This window comes from Pleurodeles waltl, chromosome 9 (assembly GCF_031143425.1).
Source record: "Pleurodeles waltl isolate 20211129_DDA chromosome 9, aPleWal1.hap1.20221129, whole genome shotgun sequence".
In the NCBI taxonomy this organism is placed as follows: Eukaryota; Metazoa; Chordata; class Amphibia; order Caudata; family Salamandridae; genus Pleurodeles; species Pleurodeles waltl.
Window position 1 is genome coordinate 582670275 of NC_090448.1, and position 22402 is coordinate 582692676.

Below are 22402 nucleotides of genomic sequence, written 5' to 3' on the forward strand. Positions count from 1 at the left end.
GCATGGACACTAATGTTAAAAATGTTGATGTGATACAGTTGTTCTTGTCTGACCTCCGCCCCTGGACTGTCAGGTTGTTCATGTTAACTAATCTTGGCACCATTTACTCTGTCCTTTTTGCTGTTGGAATGTAGAAGGTTGTATGAGAATTCTGATAGAGGCCAATTTAAGTGTAAAAGGTTATGCTTTCAGTACATAAACACGAAAGATTTATGACAGATGTTGTAATTTCTGGCTGAAGGGGATCATCATATGGCATGGATGTATCAACATTTATATAGCACTTACTATCCTTGATGTGGTGCTGAAGGACTTTGCTTACATGTAGCAAGCTAGTCCATAAGATGTGTCCAATATTTGGGACTCCATTTTAAGGGATTACAATAGTTGTGATGCTAGTAGAAACTATTTGTGTGAATTGATTTTTTGGCTTTTACAAACTATATATAAATGTCATGCAGTATGTTCTTAAATGTTAGAGGTGTTAACTTATTCAGCTGGTTATCCAGGTGATAACCAGTGCTTTATATTAGTTGTGGGCATGCAGTTTGGTCATGGAAGAAACATACTTGATGGTTTAAAATGTGAAATAATCCACAACTTACTGAGATTGTTATGGAAGAATTTTAGTTGTAATCAAAACGAATTCTCTTAGTGAACTACTATTTGTTTGCATTTATTATATAGTGCAGTATTACCAGAGCAGTGTCAGTGCAATTGACAGGTAACCAAGAAGAAGGTGCCCAGCAGGCATCCAAACAGTGATAAAATACCCCATAGGAGTTAAACAGTTTAGATATACCTCCCATATTTTGAACAAGATGCTATAAAGGCTAATACAAAGGGAAAGTCTTACTGAATTCTTAAGAAGCATGCCAAGAACAAACTTGGAGGAGCAAGAGTATGGGAAGAGGCAGGCTCAGGACAAGAGGTGAAAATAGACTCTGGCAATCAGGAAGAAGAAAGAGTCTGTAGAGTCTTAGAGTTCTCTGAGTTGGGGGAATGTTGGAGAGGGATGAGGGGGATGAGCCATTAAGAAAGTTAGAGAAGGAAGAGCGGAGAAAGGGGAAGGGAAGAGAGAAGAATGGGTCACTCTAGGAACTGATGTGTTCATCCTTTTTTGTTTGGCTACTGCCAGCAGCATTGCCTGCAGCTATTAGGTTTGGAGCTGCTCCTGGAGTGGCTGTCTTACTGAGCCACAATGAGAAGGTCTGATTTGTCCATCTCTTGTGTCCTCAGCTACGCCTCTAGCGTTCTGTTGGAGTCCAGATGGTGGGATGTGGCTCTAGTAATCGGAAGTTAGTTTGAGTTTTGCAGCTTCCACTAAGAATGGCGAACCACCTGTACTTATCTTCTTGTGAGGTGGTGTAGTAGGCTCTTGGCCAGCCTAGATCACAGTATCCACATCTGCGAGTATCTCTTACTTTACTTGTATGAAAGCTGGACCCTTGCCATTTATGGCCTCTTGTTGAATGCAGAGGATCTTCATAGTACATCTTCTAGTAACAGGATGATGTAAATGTCATGCCAGCAAATATGGTTATATTGAGAGTTAGTAGCAGAAGGTGCAGGGAAGTACACAATTTCACTTTTGATGCCTAGAAGGTCATCCAACCTGGATGGTAGCTAGTCAGTCTAAGATGTGTAGGTAGAAAAGGGAGAAGAGGAAATGAATGAGAAGTGTTGTTTATCCTCTGTGCGATAAGTAAAGAAAGAAAGATAAAACATCAATTTAGGAAACTGGCTCTTTGCGTAGTATACCAAAAAGATTTATGCTTTTTAAAGAGTCTAGGCATCCCCTTAGAAGTGGACAGTGCTTTCTTTCAAAGTGCTGTATTTGTGGTAGGGCGGTTGAACAGGTTAGGCTAAACAAAGAGCAGTGTTAGACGTTTGCTGCATACACACAGCCAATGAATGTCACACATTCAATAAACAGATCCACACCAATTTAGAAAAAACAAAAACATTTTTATATGTTTTTTTTTAACACCAAAAACTTCATTATTGGGTAAGTACTTTTTAAGTTGGCAGTTTTGAGGTACTCAGCTAACACACCTGCATTGACTTTAATTGTGGTAATGTTATCCTAAGGGGAAAAAAGCATATACTGCATACGGGTACTTGGTAACGACTTACAGGTCTGTTCTTTAGGGTCAAGTTAAGTATGGGGCAAGGTCCAAGAAAGCATCAATAGGTCACCTAGGTCGGCTCTGGGGCCGGGTGCTGAGGTGCTTTTCAGTGTTGGGTGCCCTAATGTTATCCTATGGGAAAAACTGTCCTGAGGAAAAGAGGCTGCAAGTGGGGACTGGGTGACCAACCTCCTTGGGCTGTGGGGCTTAGGTGCCATGTTGCTTGGCTTTTGGAGGCTGATCAGCTGCATGATGAGTCGTCCTTGGCCCAATTGTTGAGGGCAATGGGCAGGCCAGCAGGGTTGTCACCAAGTAAGTTGCTGCCCCTCAGTTCTTTCTTCTTGTGGCTCTTTGGTGTCCTTCTTCTTCGCTCCAATGAATCTGAGTTCCTGTTGTCGGTGGGCCACCTAAATATTGAATTTAGGGGTGTTAAGGGGAGTGAAGGGTAGTAGCCAATGGGCTACTTACCCATGGGGTCACAACACACCATATATGACCACTTCCTGTGGGAAGTGGACATAACCCTGTCCCGAGTGCCTAATTCCACCACACACAGGATGGTGGAATTCCTATTTTCGTTTTCACATCAGGTAGCCCACCCTAGGGGTGTGACTAGCCTTGGAATGTAGCAAGCCTCCTGTCTATCTAATTTCCTGCCTGTCCCGGTTCCAAATGGGCCTCAGGGCAGGGGGGTGGCTTCTCCCAGGACTGAGGAAGGCGGGGTCGCTTATCAAAGGTGGCAGGGACTTTGAAGTCCTTGGCCTTGGTATGCTAAATCACTAGTCATCCTGTTGGAGGAGTTATGAACATCTTCCTCTGGAACAGGCATTATTTCTGGCCTCTGAGAGCGTGGGCTCTCACCTGCAAGGAGTAAGAAACCTCTCTGTGGTGGCAGGCTGGATTGTTCCAGCCAGTCAGCACACTAGAGGAAGAGTGGGTTACTCCAGTATTGGAACTTTCATAGATCCACATGCTTGAATCCTTCCCCGTCGTCGAGATGGGAGTCCTCAGTGTTATAAATATCATTCTCCAACGTAGTAATACATGCATAAGTTCTTTAGATTAGAAACATATTACAGTCGTTTTAGAAAAAAGGACCAAACTTCAGAGTTCACCAATCCTATCATTCCACCCTCTAGAAACTCTCCTGTGAGGAGCTTCCTTCCCTCAGAATTTTCACTGCACGTCGTGCTAGGGAGATTCCACTGAGCTCTGCTCAGCTTTCTCTCACAGAAATAGTTTCTAAGGTGATTTTAGACAATTATACTACAGCTTCAATCAAATAGGTGATTCAAACTGACCAGGATGTCAGAGACACCAAAAAAGGGGCTATTCAGACTGTGTGCTTCCTGTATGAAGAAAAGGCTGCATATTGACGACCCTCATGATGACTGCATCTACTGTCTCTATCCAAACCATAAAACTAGAGACTGCAAGGTATGCCGTACATTTTCTACGAAAACTTTGAAAGATAGAGAAGGCCGTCTTCTTCTGTGGCTACAGAAGTTGAAAACAAGAGTTGACCCGGTTTCTGAGGATGACAGGGCCTCCTCTTCTGTCACTCACCAAAACTCCTGTCAAAAGACACTTGGATGACTAACGGATCTCCTAAGGTGGCAGTCAAAAAATCTTCAGAGGGCTCCTCTAAATCTAAAAGCCCTTTCAAGAAACATTCTCCAAAATTCCTAAAATCTAAGACATCTTGTGTATCTCGAACACAGAACCAATGTCAATCTGAGCCCCGATCGCTGCCTCCGCAGGTAAAGCACAAAATCAAAAAAACATTGTCTGCACCATCAACGACGAGATCATCTATGGCGCCAGCGACGACAGCACACATGTCGACAACAACATCTACAGTGGTTACCATTTCCCTGTCGACGGCTGCCTCTGCAGAATCCTCATCAGCAGTGGTCACATCTTCGCTGACACTGTGTCTGACAGCTTCTGCGACAACAACGATACCATTGATGCTGACAGCCCCGTCAACAACACTATTGTTGACGGCACACCCATTGATGACGGGCACTTAGACGCTCCTGACAAGGATGTCCTCGTCGACGACATTCCTGACGATGATTAACTTGACGACGCTACCACTATCGTCGATGGTTTATCTCTCATTGTCGATTAAGAGCATGCTTGAAAAGAAACAGAGACCTACATCGTTGTCTCTGTTTTCGTCAGCCTAGCAAACACCACTTAGGAGGCATAAACAACAGAACCTGACACCCTCCCTCACTTCACCTAGTAAAGTTTCTCACCTTCTACCATCACACCTACTAGACGATGATGAATTGGATGAAGACAGCTTATATGAAATAGCCACAATCCCTTCACAACTGCATATAAAATCTCAGGAATACTCAGATGATGATTTCTACAATGATCAACAATACTATGACCAGCCACCTCAGCAAGACCTGATAGGTCTTCCTTCAGGGCTAGTATCAGATCTTCAGGCTATGCTGGCAGACTATAGGGAAAGCTTCCCAACTATTCCCGCTCAGCGCAATACCAGCCTTCGGCGGCACAAATAATACCACAACAGTCTCAACAGACTCAAGTCGTTCCCCGCCTCATCCGCAAAATGTACAAACAACTTCTGCTGATGATGGAGAAGATGGGGAAAACTACTCCCATCAAGATGAATACATTATCCCCAAACTCGCATCTCCCCTCCAACCTACAGCAGACTCGCCTCCGGAGGATATAGGAGGATTTCACAACTTATTAAAGAGGGCTGCCATACGCTTTGATCTCCCAATGCCATCAACCCAACAGGATTGTTTTTTTTGTACGATTTTAAAGAGACCTATAGAAAAATGGTCAGGGATATCCCTCTCATAGGCCACGCTTGGAACCAAGGTCTTAAAGCCATGCGCAATCCTGCAACAGTTCCGGCTGTACTACCAAAACTAGACAAAAAGTATAAAACAACAGAAGTTGCACCTGCATGTCTTACAGGGCACCCAAAACTGGACTCTGTTATCTTCCAAGCAGCTCAGCGACGCTCCAGAAACCCTTCAGCACCGTTATCTGCACCACCAGATAAAGAAGGAAGGCGACTTGATAACGTAGGCTTCTATGTCAGCCATCATGGTGCAAGCTGCAAACTCATTGGCCATCCTTGCAAGGTATGATAGACAACTATGGTCAGATATTTTCCAATACTTAGAGGATCTACCAGAAGCCTCTAAGACTGAGGCAAAAAAAGATTTTATCAGAAGGACAACGATCATCCGCTGAGATCATTGACTGTGCACTAGACATAGCAACCATAGGTTTCAGGCAATTAGCTGGAGCCGCGGTCCTAAGGCAACAAGGATGGCTAAAAGCCACTAACTTCCGGACGGAAATCCAAACTAAAATCTTAGATCTCCCATATGGTGGTGAAGCTTTGTTTGGAAAACATATTGATTATTCCATTCAGTCCATAAAATTGGATACATACACCACCAGATCGCTGGGAACTCTCCAATTCAGGAAGCCTCCTTTTCGTGGAGCAAGGGGTAGGAGCCAGTCTTCCTTTCGTGGGGGATATCAGCAATACAGGTATGAACCCTACAATACCGGTAACCAGGCCACTAGACCACAATACCAATAGCGACAACCATCATCAGCAGCTTACGGCAGAGATTCTCAAAGAGGAAAGCCTGGAAGAAAAGGCAGAGATTACTCCCGTAGGCAATGACAACGTTCAACCGCCGGCTGCCTTTCACTTCTCCCTACCGACTTCTCAAGCAACTAGAAAATACCACATTCATCATTGGCGTCCCATAGCCAAGGACCGATGGGTCCTGGATATAATTAAATTCGGCCATCTGCTAGAATTTACACAAATACCTCCTCCCACCTGCCTTCTCGAGTGCAACAGAAATACCTGCATCTACTAAACTTGGAAGTACAGACCATATTGAGCAAGAAGGCAATAGAGATTGTACCCTTTTCTCAAAGCGGGAGAGGTTTTTTACTCCCGATTCTTCCTACTCCGGAAAAAAACTTGTCTATGGAGACCAATATTGGATCTCAGAGAGTTAAACAAATATCTAAAGAAACAGACCTTCTGCGTGATCACACTGCAAGACATCCTACAATTGCTCAACAGAGGATATTACATGGCCTCCTTAGGCCTACTTTCATATTCCCATTCACCCAGCTCACAGAAAGTTCCTGAGATTCACAGTAGCCGGCAAGCACTTTCAATTCAAAGTTCTTCCCTTTGGCCTCAAGTCTGCTCCCCAAATATTTACCAAATGCTTAGCCCCTGTAGCAGCTTACCTCGGGCGCAATCCGCACCAGGTTTTCCCGTACTTGGACAATTGGCAGGTAAAAGCACCCAATCTTCAAGCTGCACGTCACTCCATCACAGCAACCTTACGTCTCTTCAAACAATTGGATCTCCACCTCAATCGAGAAAAATCAATACTCAAACCAGCAAAACAAATAACATTTCTGGGTGCTATACTACACACACGAGTCAAAGCCGATCCCACGTCAGCCAGACATCTGACCTTAATCAGACTATTAAAGCGCCTTCAAGCAAGAAAGCCCCTTTAGTCCGACAATACACATAATTAATTGGGATGATGTCATCCTGCATCAATCTGATCCCACATTGTCGCCTTCATATGCCCCCATTGCAGGAAGTACTTCTCAAGCAATGGAAGCAAGCTCAGGGATTTTTCAAGGACAAACCTCTTACCTGTATGTCCAAATAGCCAACCTCTTACCGTATGTTTCACAGCAACCTTCTGGAACTACAAGCAGTCTTCCTGGCGTTGCAAGCTTTCCTCCCAAGGATTCGAGGATCTTCAGTGCTTGTCAGGGCAGACAATACCAAGGCAATGCACTGTATCGACAAGCAAGGCGGAACTTGTTCCCGTCTCCTATCCCAGAAAGCTCAGGACATTTGGAATTGGTGCATTCAGCATTCAGTATCCATCAAAGCAGATCATGTCCCAGGAAATCAGAATGCCATTGCAGATTCTCTGAGCAGGTTACCAACATCGACCCACGAATCGGAATTAGGTCAGCATACGCTAGACAAAATATTCCATCAGTAGGGCAAACCGAAATTATATTTTTTCGCGACCTCCAAAAATGCCATATGCCAATTCTATGCAAGCAGGCATCTCCAAAAGGGGCCATTGGGGGGATGCATTTTCGATAGCATGGTCAGGGATCTGTTCTTACACTTTTCCCCCCAATCCCACTTATTCCAAGAGTAATAACCAAGATCAAATTAGAACCATGCCAAATAATTCTGATAGCCCCTGCGTATCCACGTCAACATTGGTACACGGAATTTCTGCTGATGTCCTTTTGTCCACCCATAAGAATACAACCAATTCCATCTCTATTCACTATGAACCAGGGCCAAGTGAGACATCCAAATCCCAAATATCTGAACTTGTCAGCATGGCTCCTGAGTTCAGTGAGTTTGGCAACTTAGACATTCCAGATGATTGCAAGGAAATACTAGCCAAAGCCCAGGCAGAGAGTACGAACAAAACATACCACCTGAAGGGGAAAAGGTTCTGCTTGTGGTGCAAATCTGCTAAAGTACACTCCTTATCTTCAGCTCCAGAGAAATTCTCACCTTATCTCCTTCATCTGGCGCGCACAGGATTGCAACATGCATCCATTAAAGTCCACCTGGCAGCCATCTCTCGTTATAGAAGATAAGCAGGTAAACTATCTCTGTGGTCTCATAGACTTTTAAAACATTTTATGAAAGGTCTCTTCAGATCCTATGCACCAGTCAAAGACACCCCCCCTCCCCCCCGGCATGGCAGTTGAATATAGTTATAAGCCAGCTTATGAACCTACCATTTGAGCCTATTCACAAGGCAGAAATCAAATCTCTTACATGGAAAGTGGCACTCCTCCTTTCGCTTACATCCGCGCATAGAGTGAGTGAAATAGAAGCCTTCACAACGCAAAAACCCTTTTTACAATTTGCAAAGTATATGGTAAAATTGCGTACAAACCCGAAGTTCATTCCCAAAGTCCAGTTGGACTTTCATGTCAACAAACCGATAATATTAAAGTCATTCTTTCCTAATCCGCAAATGGCAGAAGAAAGTTCTCTTCATTCATTCGATATAAGCAGATGTCTCATGCTCTATCTGGAGAGAACCAAGTCTTTTCGTAAATCAAACCAGCTTTTCATAGCCTACAGTAACCCTAGAAAGGGGTTCCCAGTTACAAAGCAAACCATTGCTCGCTGGATTACATCAGCAATTATCCTCTGCCATAAGAACGCTGGTCTACCTTTGGGACTCTAAGGTACACGGGCATTGTCCCAGATCAGTATCGTGTTGTTTTCAGGAATTTCACTTCTGGACATCTGCTGGGCTGCAACGTGGAAGAGAGCCCTCACTTTCACAAGACACTACTGCTTGGACATTGAAACGAACAGAGATGCAGCGGTTGGTCAAGCAGTCCTTAGACATCTATTCCAATTAAGGTGAGACATTTTACTATCACCCACCATCTGTTTTATTTATATATCTATTTCTATGTATACACATTTTCAATAGTTTCCCTGTAGTTCAGTTTTCTTATGCTTAGCATAGTTGCACGAAATCAAGCATTTTGAATGTTCATATCTCTCTTTATTGTACTACATATATATATATATAATATATATATAACTATAGAAAATGTGCTTGTTACTGCCTACTATTTTGATTCAAGCATGTGAATCTATGAAAGTTCCAAAAATGGAGCCAGAAATAAGTTACCTGTAACTGTAGTTTTCCAGTATTGGAAACGTTCATAGATTCACAAGCGAGGGAAGGAAGCTCACAGTTACAGGTTAGTAACTCATTTCTTTCAGGGAGTACCTCTTAGTTACCCTCTGGGTGCATGTATTAATAAATCAATCACTGGAATCAGTGTAGGTTTATTAATATAAGGTGTTTGATACCAAACACCATGGGTTTCATTGAAGCCATTATGTTGCTAGGAAACTCATTTTGACCAGTGCCCAGTACATACCTCCAGATGGCTTCCCTGTTCACTTGTAATGTCTAAGAATTGACTTAGACATATACAAGGGCATATCTGCTCATTCAGATATCCCCACATTTGTAACATAAAGCACCCTGCCCTAGCGCTCCAAGGCCTGCTGTAGGGGTGACTTACATATAACCCATGCAGTGTCTTTGGAATGGCACCCAAGAGTGTGCTATGCCATGTTTTCAGACATGGTTTGCGCCATGTCACACAACCTGTGATGGCAGTCTGTGTAATTTTGTAAGTATGTCCCTAGGGGGGCATATGGCATGCTTCAGTCCTTATTGACCCTGTTTAGTACCCATGCCCTAGGTAGTAGGGGTAACATTTACTAGGGTTTTACAGGGGTGCTAAAGTCCATGCCAGTTGGGTTACAATTAGACTTTATTTGTTTTAGGGGAAAGAGCACTGTCCCTGAGGTCTGATTAGCAGGCCTCAGTGCAATGTCAGAGTCGAAAAACAACTTCTAGTAGTTCTAAAAGGGGCAAAAAGTCGGGGGGACATCTACAAAGAAGTCCTGTTTCAGACAATCAACATGTAGCAATGTATAGCAAGAACAGATATGGTCCCAAGACTGAGATTTTTAAGGGGTCTCTGGCAAGTAGAGGTGTTGGAAGTGAATGTCAGGACTACTTGGAGACTACCAAAGGTAGTTTGTAGAATTAAAATAAAATCAAGTGCTCTGCCAGAAATACAGAGAGTGGAAAGGGCTGTGCAAGTATGGATGACGGTGTTAAATGTCTTAGTGCTTCCCTACATCACAAATACTGGGCACTGCCTTATAATGGGACAATAGATAAAGTTGGGCATACAAAAGAGGGGAGGTTCCTTTGACTGGAATGCTGCGAAGGCAGACTGAAAGGCATAAAGTAGGTTGTATTTAGAGAGTTAAAATATATGGATGGTTAAATATAAGACACTATAGAACGGTAGAGAAAAGTAGTAATTGGGAGTCAGGGTGGTAGTTGAAGAGGACTCAGCAGTATAACTTTTGAGGATGAGCAGGGTAACAACAGTTTTTTAACTTTGCGATTGGATAGAAAAGGAGAGTGGTGGTTCAGTCAGCAGGTCAGACAAAAGAGAAGTCTAGTGGAGGTAAGGTGTTTATTTTGGGAGCTTAAAGATAAGATATGCTTGTTATGTGTCGCAACAAGATGGGTTTGTGGTACATAGAGACATTTGGCACTGCTAATTTGAGTGAGGAAGGTCAAGGAGGACGTAAGCAGGAGATTGGGGGAAAAAGCAAGGAGAGACGTTGAGAAGCAGTTAGTTTCAACACAGAGGAGACTCAGATTTTGGAGATGTTTGGGAAGAAAAGTTCCACATGTAGTAGCAAAATTAGTTTGTGGTGGTCCAGAAAGGGTAGAAACAGCATTTGGGGAACTGATATTTGGCTAGACTTTGTGTACTTTGGGAAGTGAGAAGGGTTCTGCATTTAGTGCATTGAGTAGTTGGATCTTGATTTTTCTCTATTTGCAGAGAAGAGTTTGCATGAGCTCCATGAAAGCACGAATACTAATGGTTGTGACGGGTGCAGCAAGGGCACTTAGCCAATTTTCAGTGATGATTTGCAAGTGATGGAAGAGAATGGCAGTCAAATAGTCAGTGATAAATTTAGTTGTGTTGCAAGTAGATAATATACTTCATAGGCAGAATTAGACAGCAATAGTAGGATGTATTTTTGTAGTCCAATGTCCACGCAGTGTGTAGGTGCTTAGGACAAATGAGGTTGCTAGAAGTATTTTTATTGAATTGATGGAGACAATGCAGAAGGGCAATTGAATAGCTAAATGTCTGATAAAAAAAAAAGAAGAAATTAGTATTTGGAGAAGTGGAAGGTAAGTAACTTTTTTCTAATTTAAAGAGAAAAAATATGATCTTAATGATTGAAATTCCCATAGGTTACAGTCGCGGACGGGGCCGAGGCCTTAGGAGCCGAGGGATTAAGGGAATGGGAAGAGGAAGAGGCAGAAATAAAGGCGGAAATGAAGACGACGACTATTATGACGATGAAATGGGAGTAAGTTTGAAGCAGAAAAGTCTGTGCTTACTTTATGTTGTCACATTTGTCACACATTCACTAACGCGTGATATACACATTAAAAAAGAAATGCATAATTAAAACACTTTACTTTTTTTCAGAGTTATCATCTACCTAACATGTGGCATTGTCACGACCAAATAATGAACACCTTAAATTACTTTTTAGCTGTTAGAAAATGTGTGGCTAGTGAAACATACATATGTTCCTGCCTGCCATTGCACTCCCCACTAAATCTTCAGCTCCTCTCTCTTATTTTTTGACATTCTTTGCCGACTGAAACCTAAGGCATATTGATACTTATTTTACGCTCTCAGCTGCCTCTTTTCTATATTGTGGATTGATAATCCTTGCTATACTTGTCAACCTAGTGGAATTACCCGAGAAATATGTAAAATATATATGCAACACTTCAGTCTAAACATGAATGTAGTGCTTCACTTTGAAAAGTGACTGTGTTCAGATATTCTCTGTTATTTCATGACACAAACTTGTGAACTTTAGCTGTCTGGCAGTCACTTCAGTTCATCTATTTCTGCAGACAGTCAAGATTTTTTTTCAAGTGTTCTTTTTGGTCTCTAATTTTTCAATGTCATTCTTCTCTTTCTCTCATTTCATGTTTTTGTGTTCTTTGCGTCCTTTTAAGAAATATCAGTTTCAACAATACATTTTGTGCAGATTTCATAGTGTAGAACATGATTTCTTGTAAGATGTTCCTACACAGTGGTTCACTAACAGATTCCTAAACTGCTCTTTATTTCTTCATTATAGCATAGTCCTCAACTTATAGTGAGGATCAGAATCCTAAATAGCTCTGCCTTAGCAGCAGCTTCTCTTGTGAACATCTCTGAACTCTAGGTCATTATTTCCTGGGGTCAGGCTAAGCTGCCAAAGGAATTTTGTGATTTCCTTGTTAATGGCTATCTTATTGCTCTTATGCGTGTTCAACATATTTGCTTTATAGTAGGAATTGAGAGTGTATACATTGACATTGAAAACCTATACTAAAAGGACTGTATCATTCACATATTGTAGTATGTGAATATCAGTACGTCCTAGTCTTGAAGGGCAAGAACATGGGTTAGTTAAGACTTTTGTTAAATCTACTATATAGAAATTAAAAAGCATGGGAGCTAAAAAGCATTCCTGCTTCGGACATCTGCTGGTGTAAATTGTCAAGGATAATGCAAAAGTGCAACTACACACGTAATTTGAATTCAAGTTTTCTCATATAAGTGACAAAGAGCTCATTGTAAAATTGGGTCTCCCAGCACTGTCATTGTGACCAAAAGAGTCCTCTGTCTATGTAGTCAAAAGCTGTCCTGAAATGAGTGAATTCAGCGTGCACACTTTGGCCTACTGAATATGTTTATTAATTAACATGGATAAAAAGATAATGGTACGCCAGAATTGGTCCTGAGGCCTGTCTAATAGCAGGGCATCAATTTGACCTTGGTGGCCTAGATTGTAAGGTCGTCCAATAGAATATTAGTATGATATTATGCATCAACAGAGGTATCAATCTATAGCTGTTAAGGCTATTAAGTGGCTCCTTTTTATACAGTGGCTGCAAAATAGAACTCATCAGAGTGTCAGGGATAGAGTCATACAAACTATCAAAATTTAAAAATGGAGCCAGTCATTGGACTAAAAAAATCGAGACTATGCTTGAAAATTGCTGTATCCTGCTGGGATGGCTTAGTTAACTTTAAACGTGTGTCATAGTCATCAGATGAAAAATTGCAAGGTTTCTGCACAGATGCTTAAATTCTCTGGCTTCTCCATCCACATTTAAAAAATAAATGTGGTTAATCTAGTTAGATAAAGAGACTACACGTTGCAGACTAGGGTTATTGGGTAAGTCAAAGGTATTCATATATTCCCAACATCTTTTAGTGTCATTGGATTTGAAAATGTCATAAATTCCAAAAAAGGATTAGTTAGCATGCTAACTAGTAACTGATATTCTTTTGTTAGTTCCTTGATTTTGACTTTGGCAAAATGATTGTTTTTGTGATGACTAAAATCCTAAATGATCTGTTCATATCTCTCTTTTTTAGCTTGAGGGATCTCAAGAACCAGTTTCCTCTCAGATAAATGTTAGAAATCGGAATTGGGTTATTAGCTAAATGATTCGGAAAGTAAAAACTTCCTCAGTGGGTAATGCAAACCTTTTTAGGGAGTCACTGCTTCATGGGAGAAGGATAATGAATGAGGTTGATAACATTTGACTCTAAATACACAAGGTGCGAAGTGCGCACCTGAATTAGTCCCTTTCATTGACCTTCCTGAAAGTTTCTGCTGCCACACACTTGTTGGGAAACCTAAACATGAGGCAGAAAATGGTTACTTTAGGGACTGCATATTCTAACAAAATGCTCCACTGCACAAAATAGTTCCACAGACATAAATATGTAGTCCAGTACTGCTGTAGTTGTGTTAGTAACGTGTTGGACTCATGGAAATGTCCTGCGCTAATCACCCATGCAGTGCTTTTAGGCTTATGCCATGTAGGAAATTAATCAGATCTCTACCTTTTTTATCGTTTCACAAAGGAAGTCTGTGACATGAGGGAATAATTCAAAATGAATTTCACACATCACACCAAGTGCTGTCTAGATAAAAAAAAATTATTATAATTAAAGTCACCATGTTGACATGGAATGTGTTAAGGGTGCCAAGCAGAGCTTTAATATCTTGCACATGTTTATAGTTGTCATTAAACACCGGGTTAACATACACAATTAATAGAAAAAATGAAACAAAAGACTTGGCTAATCAGAGGTTGTTATTAAAATTGTTATTGCCCCGGGGTGACGATCAACAAAATATTTAGCTGTTAGGTAACGGGTGTTTTCAATTAACAGACAAGCTACCATAATCTCTTCCCTTGCTTAATGTTTTGACTGTCTTAGTGTCATACCCCGTATAACCTGAGATGTGATGTCATCCAAGGATCATGCTGTCTGAAAACATAACACATCTAATGAGCATTCAAATTCTAAAGTGTTAGGGTTGTCAAAAAGCTGCTTGCATTCCACAAATAGAATACAAGCAAGTCACCATAGAGAGCACTAAATTAATCGTGGTTATGTGGGGGAGCGGAGAGCGGGACTTTGCTTAGAGCTGAGGCAAATGGTGGGACTGGACATTTATCAATTTTAGTGCAAAGTGCTGATGCAAACCAACCCCAGTTCTCTTTCTCCTCCAGGGAGTCCAAACATTAAAACGACATTACTTATGGGTCGAGGACTAAACCAGAAAGTTAAACATTAATAGCTTCTGTGGACTGGTATTCGGGGATCTGCTGGGCCCTTGGCATCACAAAGCGCTCTGTTCAGCGATGAAATGGTCTTGTTGAACGGAGAGTTAGTGAACTCCCTCTAGTGTTGAAGCACGGTAGAATAAACCTCTTTAGGGCGGAGGTAAATCATATTTCCTTTGTCTTTCAACAGCTCTTAACATTCTAGAACAGAGTCCTTCACTTCGCTATCCTTAGTGACATTGGTGGATTCAAATGTTTCCTTGCGAGAACTGTGCCAAAGCTTTTACAAGATTTGTGAAGATGGGATAGTGACGAAGTTGAATATAGCATATGCAGACTCTTATATTCAGTATGTCACGAGCAGTCCTTGAAACATATTGAGCACATATAAACATTTTGAGGTGGCCACTGAGGGGTTGTATGAACCAGAATTAATGTTCAAAATCTGGAAGAGGGCTTTTGTTAAAGAAAAAGAGACATCTATGGCGAGGAGATGCCAGCCACATTGGAAGTTAGAAAATCAATAGCCTGGATGAACACTCTAATGTGGACTAAATGTATGTGAAAGTGACCATTATCATTGGTAGTGTGTCGACCCAAAGAGGTAATGTTCTCTTGTTTCGTCCCATTTGATGCAGCGCAAGTAACTATTTAGGACTGACAATTCGAGTTGGTATTTGTCTAGCCTGTGTAATTGGAAGAGTGGCCTGCCGAAAACATCTATGGTGTTAACGAATCAGCTGTAGAGTACTAGACTATTATTGTAATTCATGCTCTGTACACAGTTACCATTTTAGTTTTTAAATTGCTTAATGTCTTATCTGCCTTCGCAGATCTGAACTAAAATATTTTCCTTGCACTAGGAGGGAAGAAGACATCGACGGTATGACAATGATAAACACATGTCTGATAGGAAAGGAAAAGTGATCTGCAAGTACTTTGTGGAGGGCAGATGTACCTGGGTAAGAAAGGCAAAATATTTAATTCTCTTAAATGAGTACTTGAGGATTATCCAGATGGGTTGCTTTTTGAGCGTTTCTCTGAAAAGTCATATGTGAATTTATTAGTGATATGCTGAGTATATACAAGTTTAGTAAACAGCTGAATCCCACATCCTGTATGTAACTTAAGATAATAATTCTGCATTAATACTATGTTGCCATTACCTTTATGAATCAACTTAATTTGCCATCACAGTAGGATTTCAGAAAACAGCACTCTGTTCAGTCATAATATTTGGCTGACTGGATGTCCTCTTTTTTTAGATTTTTTGTTTTTACATCTGTACCATATACTTAATCAAGGCACAGCAGTAGATAACTCATTATCACTCTGTACCTATGTCTTGCTCTCGTTCTCTCTGTAATGCCTTAATCAGAAAGGGCACAAGTCTTCTTACTTCATGTGTATTTATAAAGAATTAGGTCTCTTCCCAGTCTGACAGTATTGTGTGAAAATGGATTATCTGATTCACCCTTCTAAACTGACCTTTTTCCACTAGGGCGAACACTGCAACTTCAGCCATGATTTTGACGTTTCACGACGACGAGGCCTTTGCAAGTTTTACGTCTCTGGCTATTGTGCAAGAGCTGAAAATTGCCCTTACATGCATGATATCCTTTTTATTGTCAATATATATATCAGATACGTATTTAAATAATACTGAATAACAGCACTTTCTTTTTTTTCCCTAAGGCATGCATATATCATAAAAGTGTGAAAGATGAGCCAATTAACTTTGTTTAGCATATATATATCTTCAAGGTAAAAGTCTTATTATAAAAGAGAACAGCGTGCTCCTTTTGATGCAACATTGCAAACCAACGATGACATTTGTAGCAGATGGCTTTTTACTTGCAAATTGAGACATGGACTTGGCTGTAGCAAAAACAAGAAGGGATCTTGGTAACAGAAAGTTTAAAATTGAGAAGAATGTCAAGTCCATCTCCTGTCTGCCTGCTGCTCAGCTAAGATGAATTGTTGCAAAATTATAGATTTTCCAGTTTTACTTGGGTAATTTTAAATAAGGTACCCACCACTAATGAGTGTTGCAGGAGACAATAGCTGTACCTCTCCAGGCATGGCATGAGCTATGTTTTTATGCAGGCAAGGATAAATACATCCTGCCCAAGAGATCTTCTGATCCTGTGATCATCAAGAGAAGGGTCCTTGGTCTAGGGTGAGCCATAATTAACAGCCCACCACTGATCTACATACTTCTGCTGGATCGGATCGAACCATTGCTGCAGCAGACTGTTGCAGTGGCAACTGGAGGATCTTGGACTGCAGGCTTACCACCTGCACGAACGTGGACATGTCTCTGCATCACCTTCACCCTGTTAGATCGATTGCTCAGCATACTGCAGTTCTCAGAAAAGCAAGGGTCCTATCAGTGAGCACAGCCTATGGGTCAATTGTTTTATCAGTATGGACAGCATGCCATAAAGTTACCAATGCTCTCCATCCATTTTGCGCATGGAATTAAAACAGGGTAATGAAGAATTAATGAAAGGAAGCATGGTGCTGCACCAGAATGTCGCCATCTTTGTGCCAGCAGTATGGGGCTCGTCAATTGTTTTTTTTGTTATGTTGATCTTTACTTTTGTTTCTAGAACGTATTAACATACTGTCATCCTGCTGCACACCGGGCTGTGCCATAGGCCCTAAAAGTTACATTTTAACAGTGTGAGTCATTAGAGCTGTAATTTCCTTAACACCCTACTTCACGTGACTTTCCTTGCAAGGTCTACCATACAACAGGGAATTGTGTTAGTGGAGATGACTGCATTTTTTCTCATGAGCCTCTTACGGATAAAACTAGAGAGCATCTGGACAGGGTAAGAAATGAGAAGGCTGTGGTTCTGTAGCGATTAGTGCTACTTCAGCAAATGTTGAATGGCATTAAAAAAACGTCGTATTTCTTGCAAACGAGCTATCACTGTTTGTTCTCTCACGTTCATCAATTGTGTTTCTAGCATTTTGCGGCACACGATAATTGGTTGCCCTAGGTGTGCTTTTTTGTCTTTTATTGTTCCATGCGTCCTTTTTTAGTCACGTTTAGATGACACAGTAATTAGTAAACAGAAGCATAACACAATCGAATAGGCATATTATATTTGAGAAAAGTACAATACATAAATAACATACTTGTTATTTAAAGGTAAAAAACATAAAATAATCTCCCTTCCATAGTCTCCTGTTCCATAGTAATGAGCTTATGTTTGGGCTCAGCTAATGGTTATCTTGGTGCATTGTTCATCAAGTGTGTTCTGCATTTGGCCCATACGTTATAAAAAGTCTGATGATATGTTCCTACTGCAGAGGAATTATGTTTTTTTGACATCACTTATCCACCCATCCCACTTATCCCCTGACTTCCTGTGTGCTGGGTTGAGGCCTTTGCCGCTATGTCATGGTGAAACACCCAGTGGCGACTGGTGACATTTGAAAGTGATGGGTTTGTAAAGGATAGCAATGAGTGACCTGTTGCAAGCAATTGTGGCCAGCCAGCCCAACTATCATTTGGAGGTTCTCCCCCTGAGAAAATGTTGGAAAAAGAGTGGGCAAATGGTGCATTTTTAAGTAAATTGTTGAATGCGATAAGGTTAATACGGCAATTGTCAAAGTGTAGTTATGACATGGAGAGTTTCCATATGATAATGATGCAGGAAGCTGCTTATTCACTATAAATACAGAACGTCACGACAGACTTTGAGATAACAATGCTGAGTACCACACAGATTTCTGTATTTATTGTTCTATCTTTACAAGTGAAATTTACTGAGGAAATACAAGTTATTGTGATTTGTCAGACTGGACACAATGAGGCAGCAAGGAATAAACACTGAAAGGCAGTAGGGCACCCTACAAGGCACTGTACATCTCATCGAAAGGGATGAAGAAATATGATCACATCACTGCCATCTTGATGATGGAATTCCATTAGCTCCTCTTGCTGGTTCACTACATAATCATAAATATCTGCACCATTTCAAACATTGCAAATGATGCATCTGTTGTTCATGAGGTAGTAGTGGTGGCCCAGCAAAGCCATCATGCCCTGCTGCAGCAACCTCCTTGTCTTCCAGTTGACAGTATAAGCAGGTTTACTCATGAGATTGTAAAAATATAAATTTAGTGGCGCTGGGTATACTACTATACGAAAAATGAAACTGTCCCCCATGGTACTTACAATGTTTACTTTCTCTTACCACCTTCGAGTTACGTGACTTATCTATGAAGATCTCACTGAACCCGAGCCCGCAACAAGACAAGCGGCTGGCTGTTGGGCTGTGGGATTTAAATTAGGAGCGAAGAATGAAAGCATGCAACCGGGTGCTCTGCCTCCACGTGTGACGCCATACCTCAGCTTATTCACAGGACCACAGTTAATTCCTCAAAATCTGAGTTGGCTGTGAACTGAAGGCAAGACAACAGTAGCTTCTTGCACGTTGAAGCTTTACTTTTTGTCCAAATAACATTTACATGCCTTTCAATCGAGTTAAATTAAATACACAAATTAAGAAAAAGCAGTAATAGAAAAAAACATATATCCTGTGGGGAGATCACAGCAGTAACTTACTCTTTTGTACATAGGCCTATGACGGATGAGATGAACCACTTTAATCCAAGACGAGTGTTGGCCAAATTCAACACGAGAGAAGCTAGCAATAAGAGAAGAAGGCTTATTTTAATGTGCCAAGTTAGCAAGCATGTCATTATGTGAATGTTCATTTACTACCAGTGCAGCTGGTGCACCGCCGCCAAGTGCGGCTATATGCGGCCTGCCCACTGACTAGTACTACTCTGGTGCTGGGGCTCCCCACTTTGAAACACTACACTCAGCAGGCGGCCCGTATAAACATGCACATTCTACGAATTGAAGCGCATCGACTGAAATAATGAAATGCCACCATCAAAAAAGGAAAAACAAATAGCAAATTTATAATAATAATATTATGTGCACGTCCAGGTCATGTTAGAGCTATGAGCAGAAATGAGTCATGATGACACAAGCAGGTTGCTTCAACTACCACTAACCGTGTCGTCAGACCACCAGGGGACTAAATAAATATTCATCATTTCATTACTACAAGTATTGTGATGTTTATGACGAGTCGTCGTAAACATCACAATACTTGTAGTAATGTCAATGCTGAATAATTATTTATGCCCCACGTGGTCATTGCGATTATGTCCATGGCACCCAGTGTGATCTTGTGCGCAGTGAAATTTTGAAATATGATAAACTTCCGTACATTTTGGGGAGGACTTTACTCATAAATAACAGGCTAGCCCCACCAACAATTCCAATAAGAAAGCAAGAGCCTATAGCCCCCCTGAGCCAGTACATTCTAATCCTACTGTGTGCAGCATCACAGCCCCTTTCCGGGATCCTGCGGGCTGGAGTGTACCTTCGACGGCAAGCCTGCAGACACTCTCATAGCTCACTTACAATTGCTCACTTATTGAGGATTATTAAAATCTGAGATTGACTGCCCAGAACATTCCCAGCAAGCACCTACCATAGTTGAACAACTACGTGCGTCGTCATAATAATCACAAAACTTCTACATGACCATGACGTAAAATGATTTATTTCAAAGGTACACCAACCATTTTTTTTTTAACTTACTTTAAGTTACCTGTGTGCTGTTGTGCGTGAACTAAGATCAGTTGGTTGGTTCACTTATAATGATATCATCTGGATATTTTCCACAATGCCTGTCTCTCCTCTTCACTCGTGGTGTGCTGGCCTAGCGCTGCACCAAATGACAAGGACACCAGGCGAAAGACAGTCTCCTCCTCCCCCACTCGCAAATGTTGATTGCCCTCAATTCAATTCAGGCACTGACCCTGGCAACACCGCCACGTCTCAGTCAACCAATCCTGGTGCTGCTCCTGCTGTTGCTGCAGTGCCAGGACTGGCGGAGCAGGGGACTTCAACGTTTATTTCTGAGACTGGGTGCTGCGCCTGAGTCACCCCTGGCTCACTAATGTGCACACTATGTAGGCTAGACCTATGCGCATGTCGGGTTGGCCGGAGGAAGGCTGCTGTTCAACCCAACCTGCGCACTTAGGTGTGGCATCGATGTTCAACTTCTTACAGAGTAGACTGCCTCGCAACATTGTGGCCATTGCAACTGTAAGCCCTACCCTCTCAGTTACGCCGCTCCAAATTCGAAAATTCACTGACTCACAGAAGTTTGTGCTCACAGCAGCATCATGCCGCTGCACTTCTAATTTTTTTTACTTTATGCAGTTGTTATTGGAGGGCCTGAGGGGCCAAAATAATCAATGGCGCAACGCCCTAACGCAGGCACCATCCCTTGAAACACCACTAGTCCTAAGTCACCAAAATCATGGTTGATTAGGTGCCACTCCATGCATCTCCTACAGCACTTTTGGTTTGTAGAAATAGTGCCTTTTTTACTACCTCCATAATTTATGGCTGTTACAGGATGTGTATATGAGTTCCCTTTGTTCTCTCCCTCAACGCATAGTCTGGTGCAGGTGCCTAGTACAGACTTACATTTCTTTTGGCACAGGAGGGCCCAAAATTCATTTGGCCTAAAATCTATGAATTTCTGTGAGATGGTAGAGCCTGAGGGGCTCCTTGCTACATTATGCTGGGAGGGTCCATCATTTTGCTTAACAACATTAGTATACTGTTGTAGTGTACACCAACTTGTGCAGATGCATTCTTGCATAATAGGCCCGTCAGAAATAGTTTAATTGAACTAACTTTCAATATTACATCAGTTGGGCAAATCATACCTCTCTCCACCTCCAGCCTTATTTAAGTCTCCTTCCCACTTAAACCACGTGGTCTTGAAGAAGTTACTTCTGATTGCCATCAGGCCACCCCATAACTTTGAGTCTAGCTTATCATTGATTTTGTCCCTAATCTGTTTAGCTTTGATTACATATGATCACATCAATATATTTTAGGTAGCCTTTAAGGGCATTCCTAAGCTGAATGTATTTGTAGCATTTATGATTTTGAAGTTACTATTCATTCCTTGGGGCTTCATATATTTTAACCACCTTTTGTGAATTGACATTAATTAAATCTGATAGAGACTTCTAGTTGCAGATTCCTTACCTTAGAATTTCCCCCAGGCGTCAGACTGGATCTGGATATTATTTCTTTGAGCAGTACCCCTGCGCGTCGTGAGGTGACGTTGGTCGACTCTGCGGGTGTCATTGGCGTTGTGGTCGACATGACAACATCGCCGTCGTACGTAAGCGCCACCCCGGTGTCCTGACGTCAGTTTTTTTCTTTCTGCGCCAGCCTACGCGCAGATACGGAGACGAGCTACCCCTAGTCATTTTTTGACTATCTGCAACACTTTTGTCAATTCTTCTTGACAAGTTTTGGATGCGTTGAGGGAGTCCCGAAAGACCGGATTCAAGTCCTGTGACTTTTGTCACGGAATGATGTCAGTGACAGATCCGCACCTCTTCTGCCTGTCGGACCATGAACCTGAAAGCTTTGAGAGAGCGGTTCCTGAAGCTCATGGCGGCTCGACACTCGACTCCGCATCGCTCCCGTTCGAGAGGAAGGCCATGAGACCGTTCGTGGAGTCATCAACACTCCTCCTCGTCCAAGTCATCTGGATGGTTGGGGCAAAAGAAGAAGTCGTCGAAGCAGGCCAAACATTCTTTGACTTTGCTCCGCCGCTTGAATGACGCGACGCAGGAAGAGGGTCAACGCTCTAGCCCTCTGTCTTTGGATCCTCCGTCTGGGTTGGCTTTGCGCCTCCCTGACTTTCTGGAAGCTGGAGCCACCCCTCCACAACTCAAATAATTTTATTAGGCCATGCGACTCATCTTTGGGCAGACCGACCGACCCTCAGTGCCTTCGGGCCCAGGGGAGTCGGTGAGGGCCCCTATTCATCTGCTTCGGCCCGACTCCAGATCTATTCCCTGATACGTCCCTGT

At 42.0% G+C, this 22402-nt stretch overlaps 1 protein-coding gene across 1 annotated transcript in view; it reads left to right on the forward strand.

The window, feature by feature from the left end:
• The window catches only part of ZC3H4 (zinc finger CCCH-type containing 4), a 123614-nt gene that overhangs the window by 65149 nt on the left and 36063 nt on the right, over positions 1-22402 (forward strand). Inside the window, exons 7-10 of the mRNA XM_069207583.1 lie at positions 11054-11172; positions 15322-15420; positions 15960-16071; positions 17186-17295. Of these exons, the coding sequence (XP_069063684.1) occupies positions 11054-11172; positions 15322-15420; positions 15960-16071; positions 17186-17295 (440 nt within the window). The remainder of the gene's footprint in view (positions 1-11053; positions 11173-15321; positions 15421-15959; positions 16072-17185; positions 17296-22402) is intronic.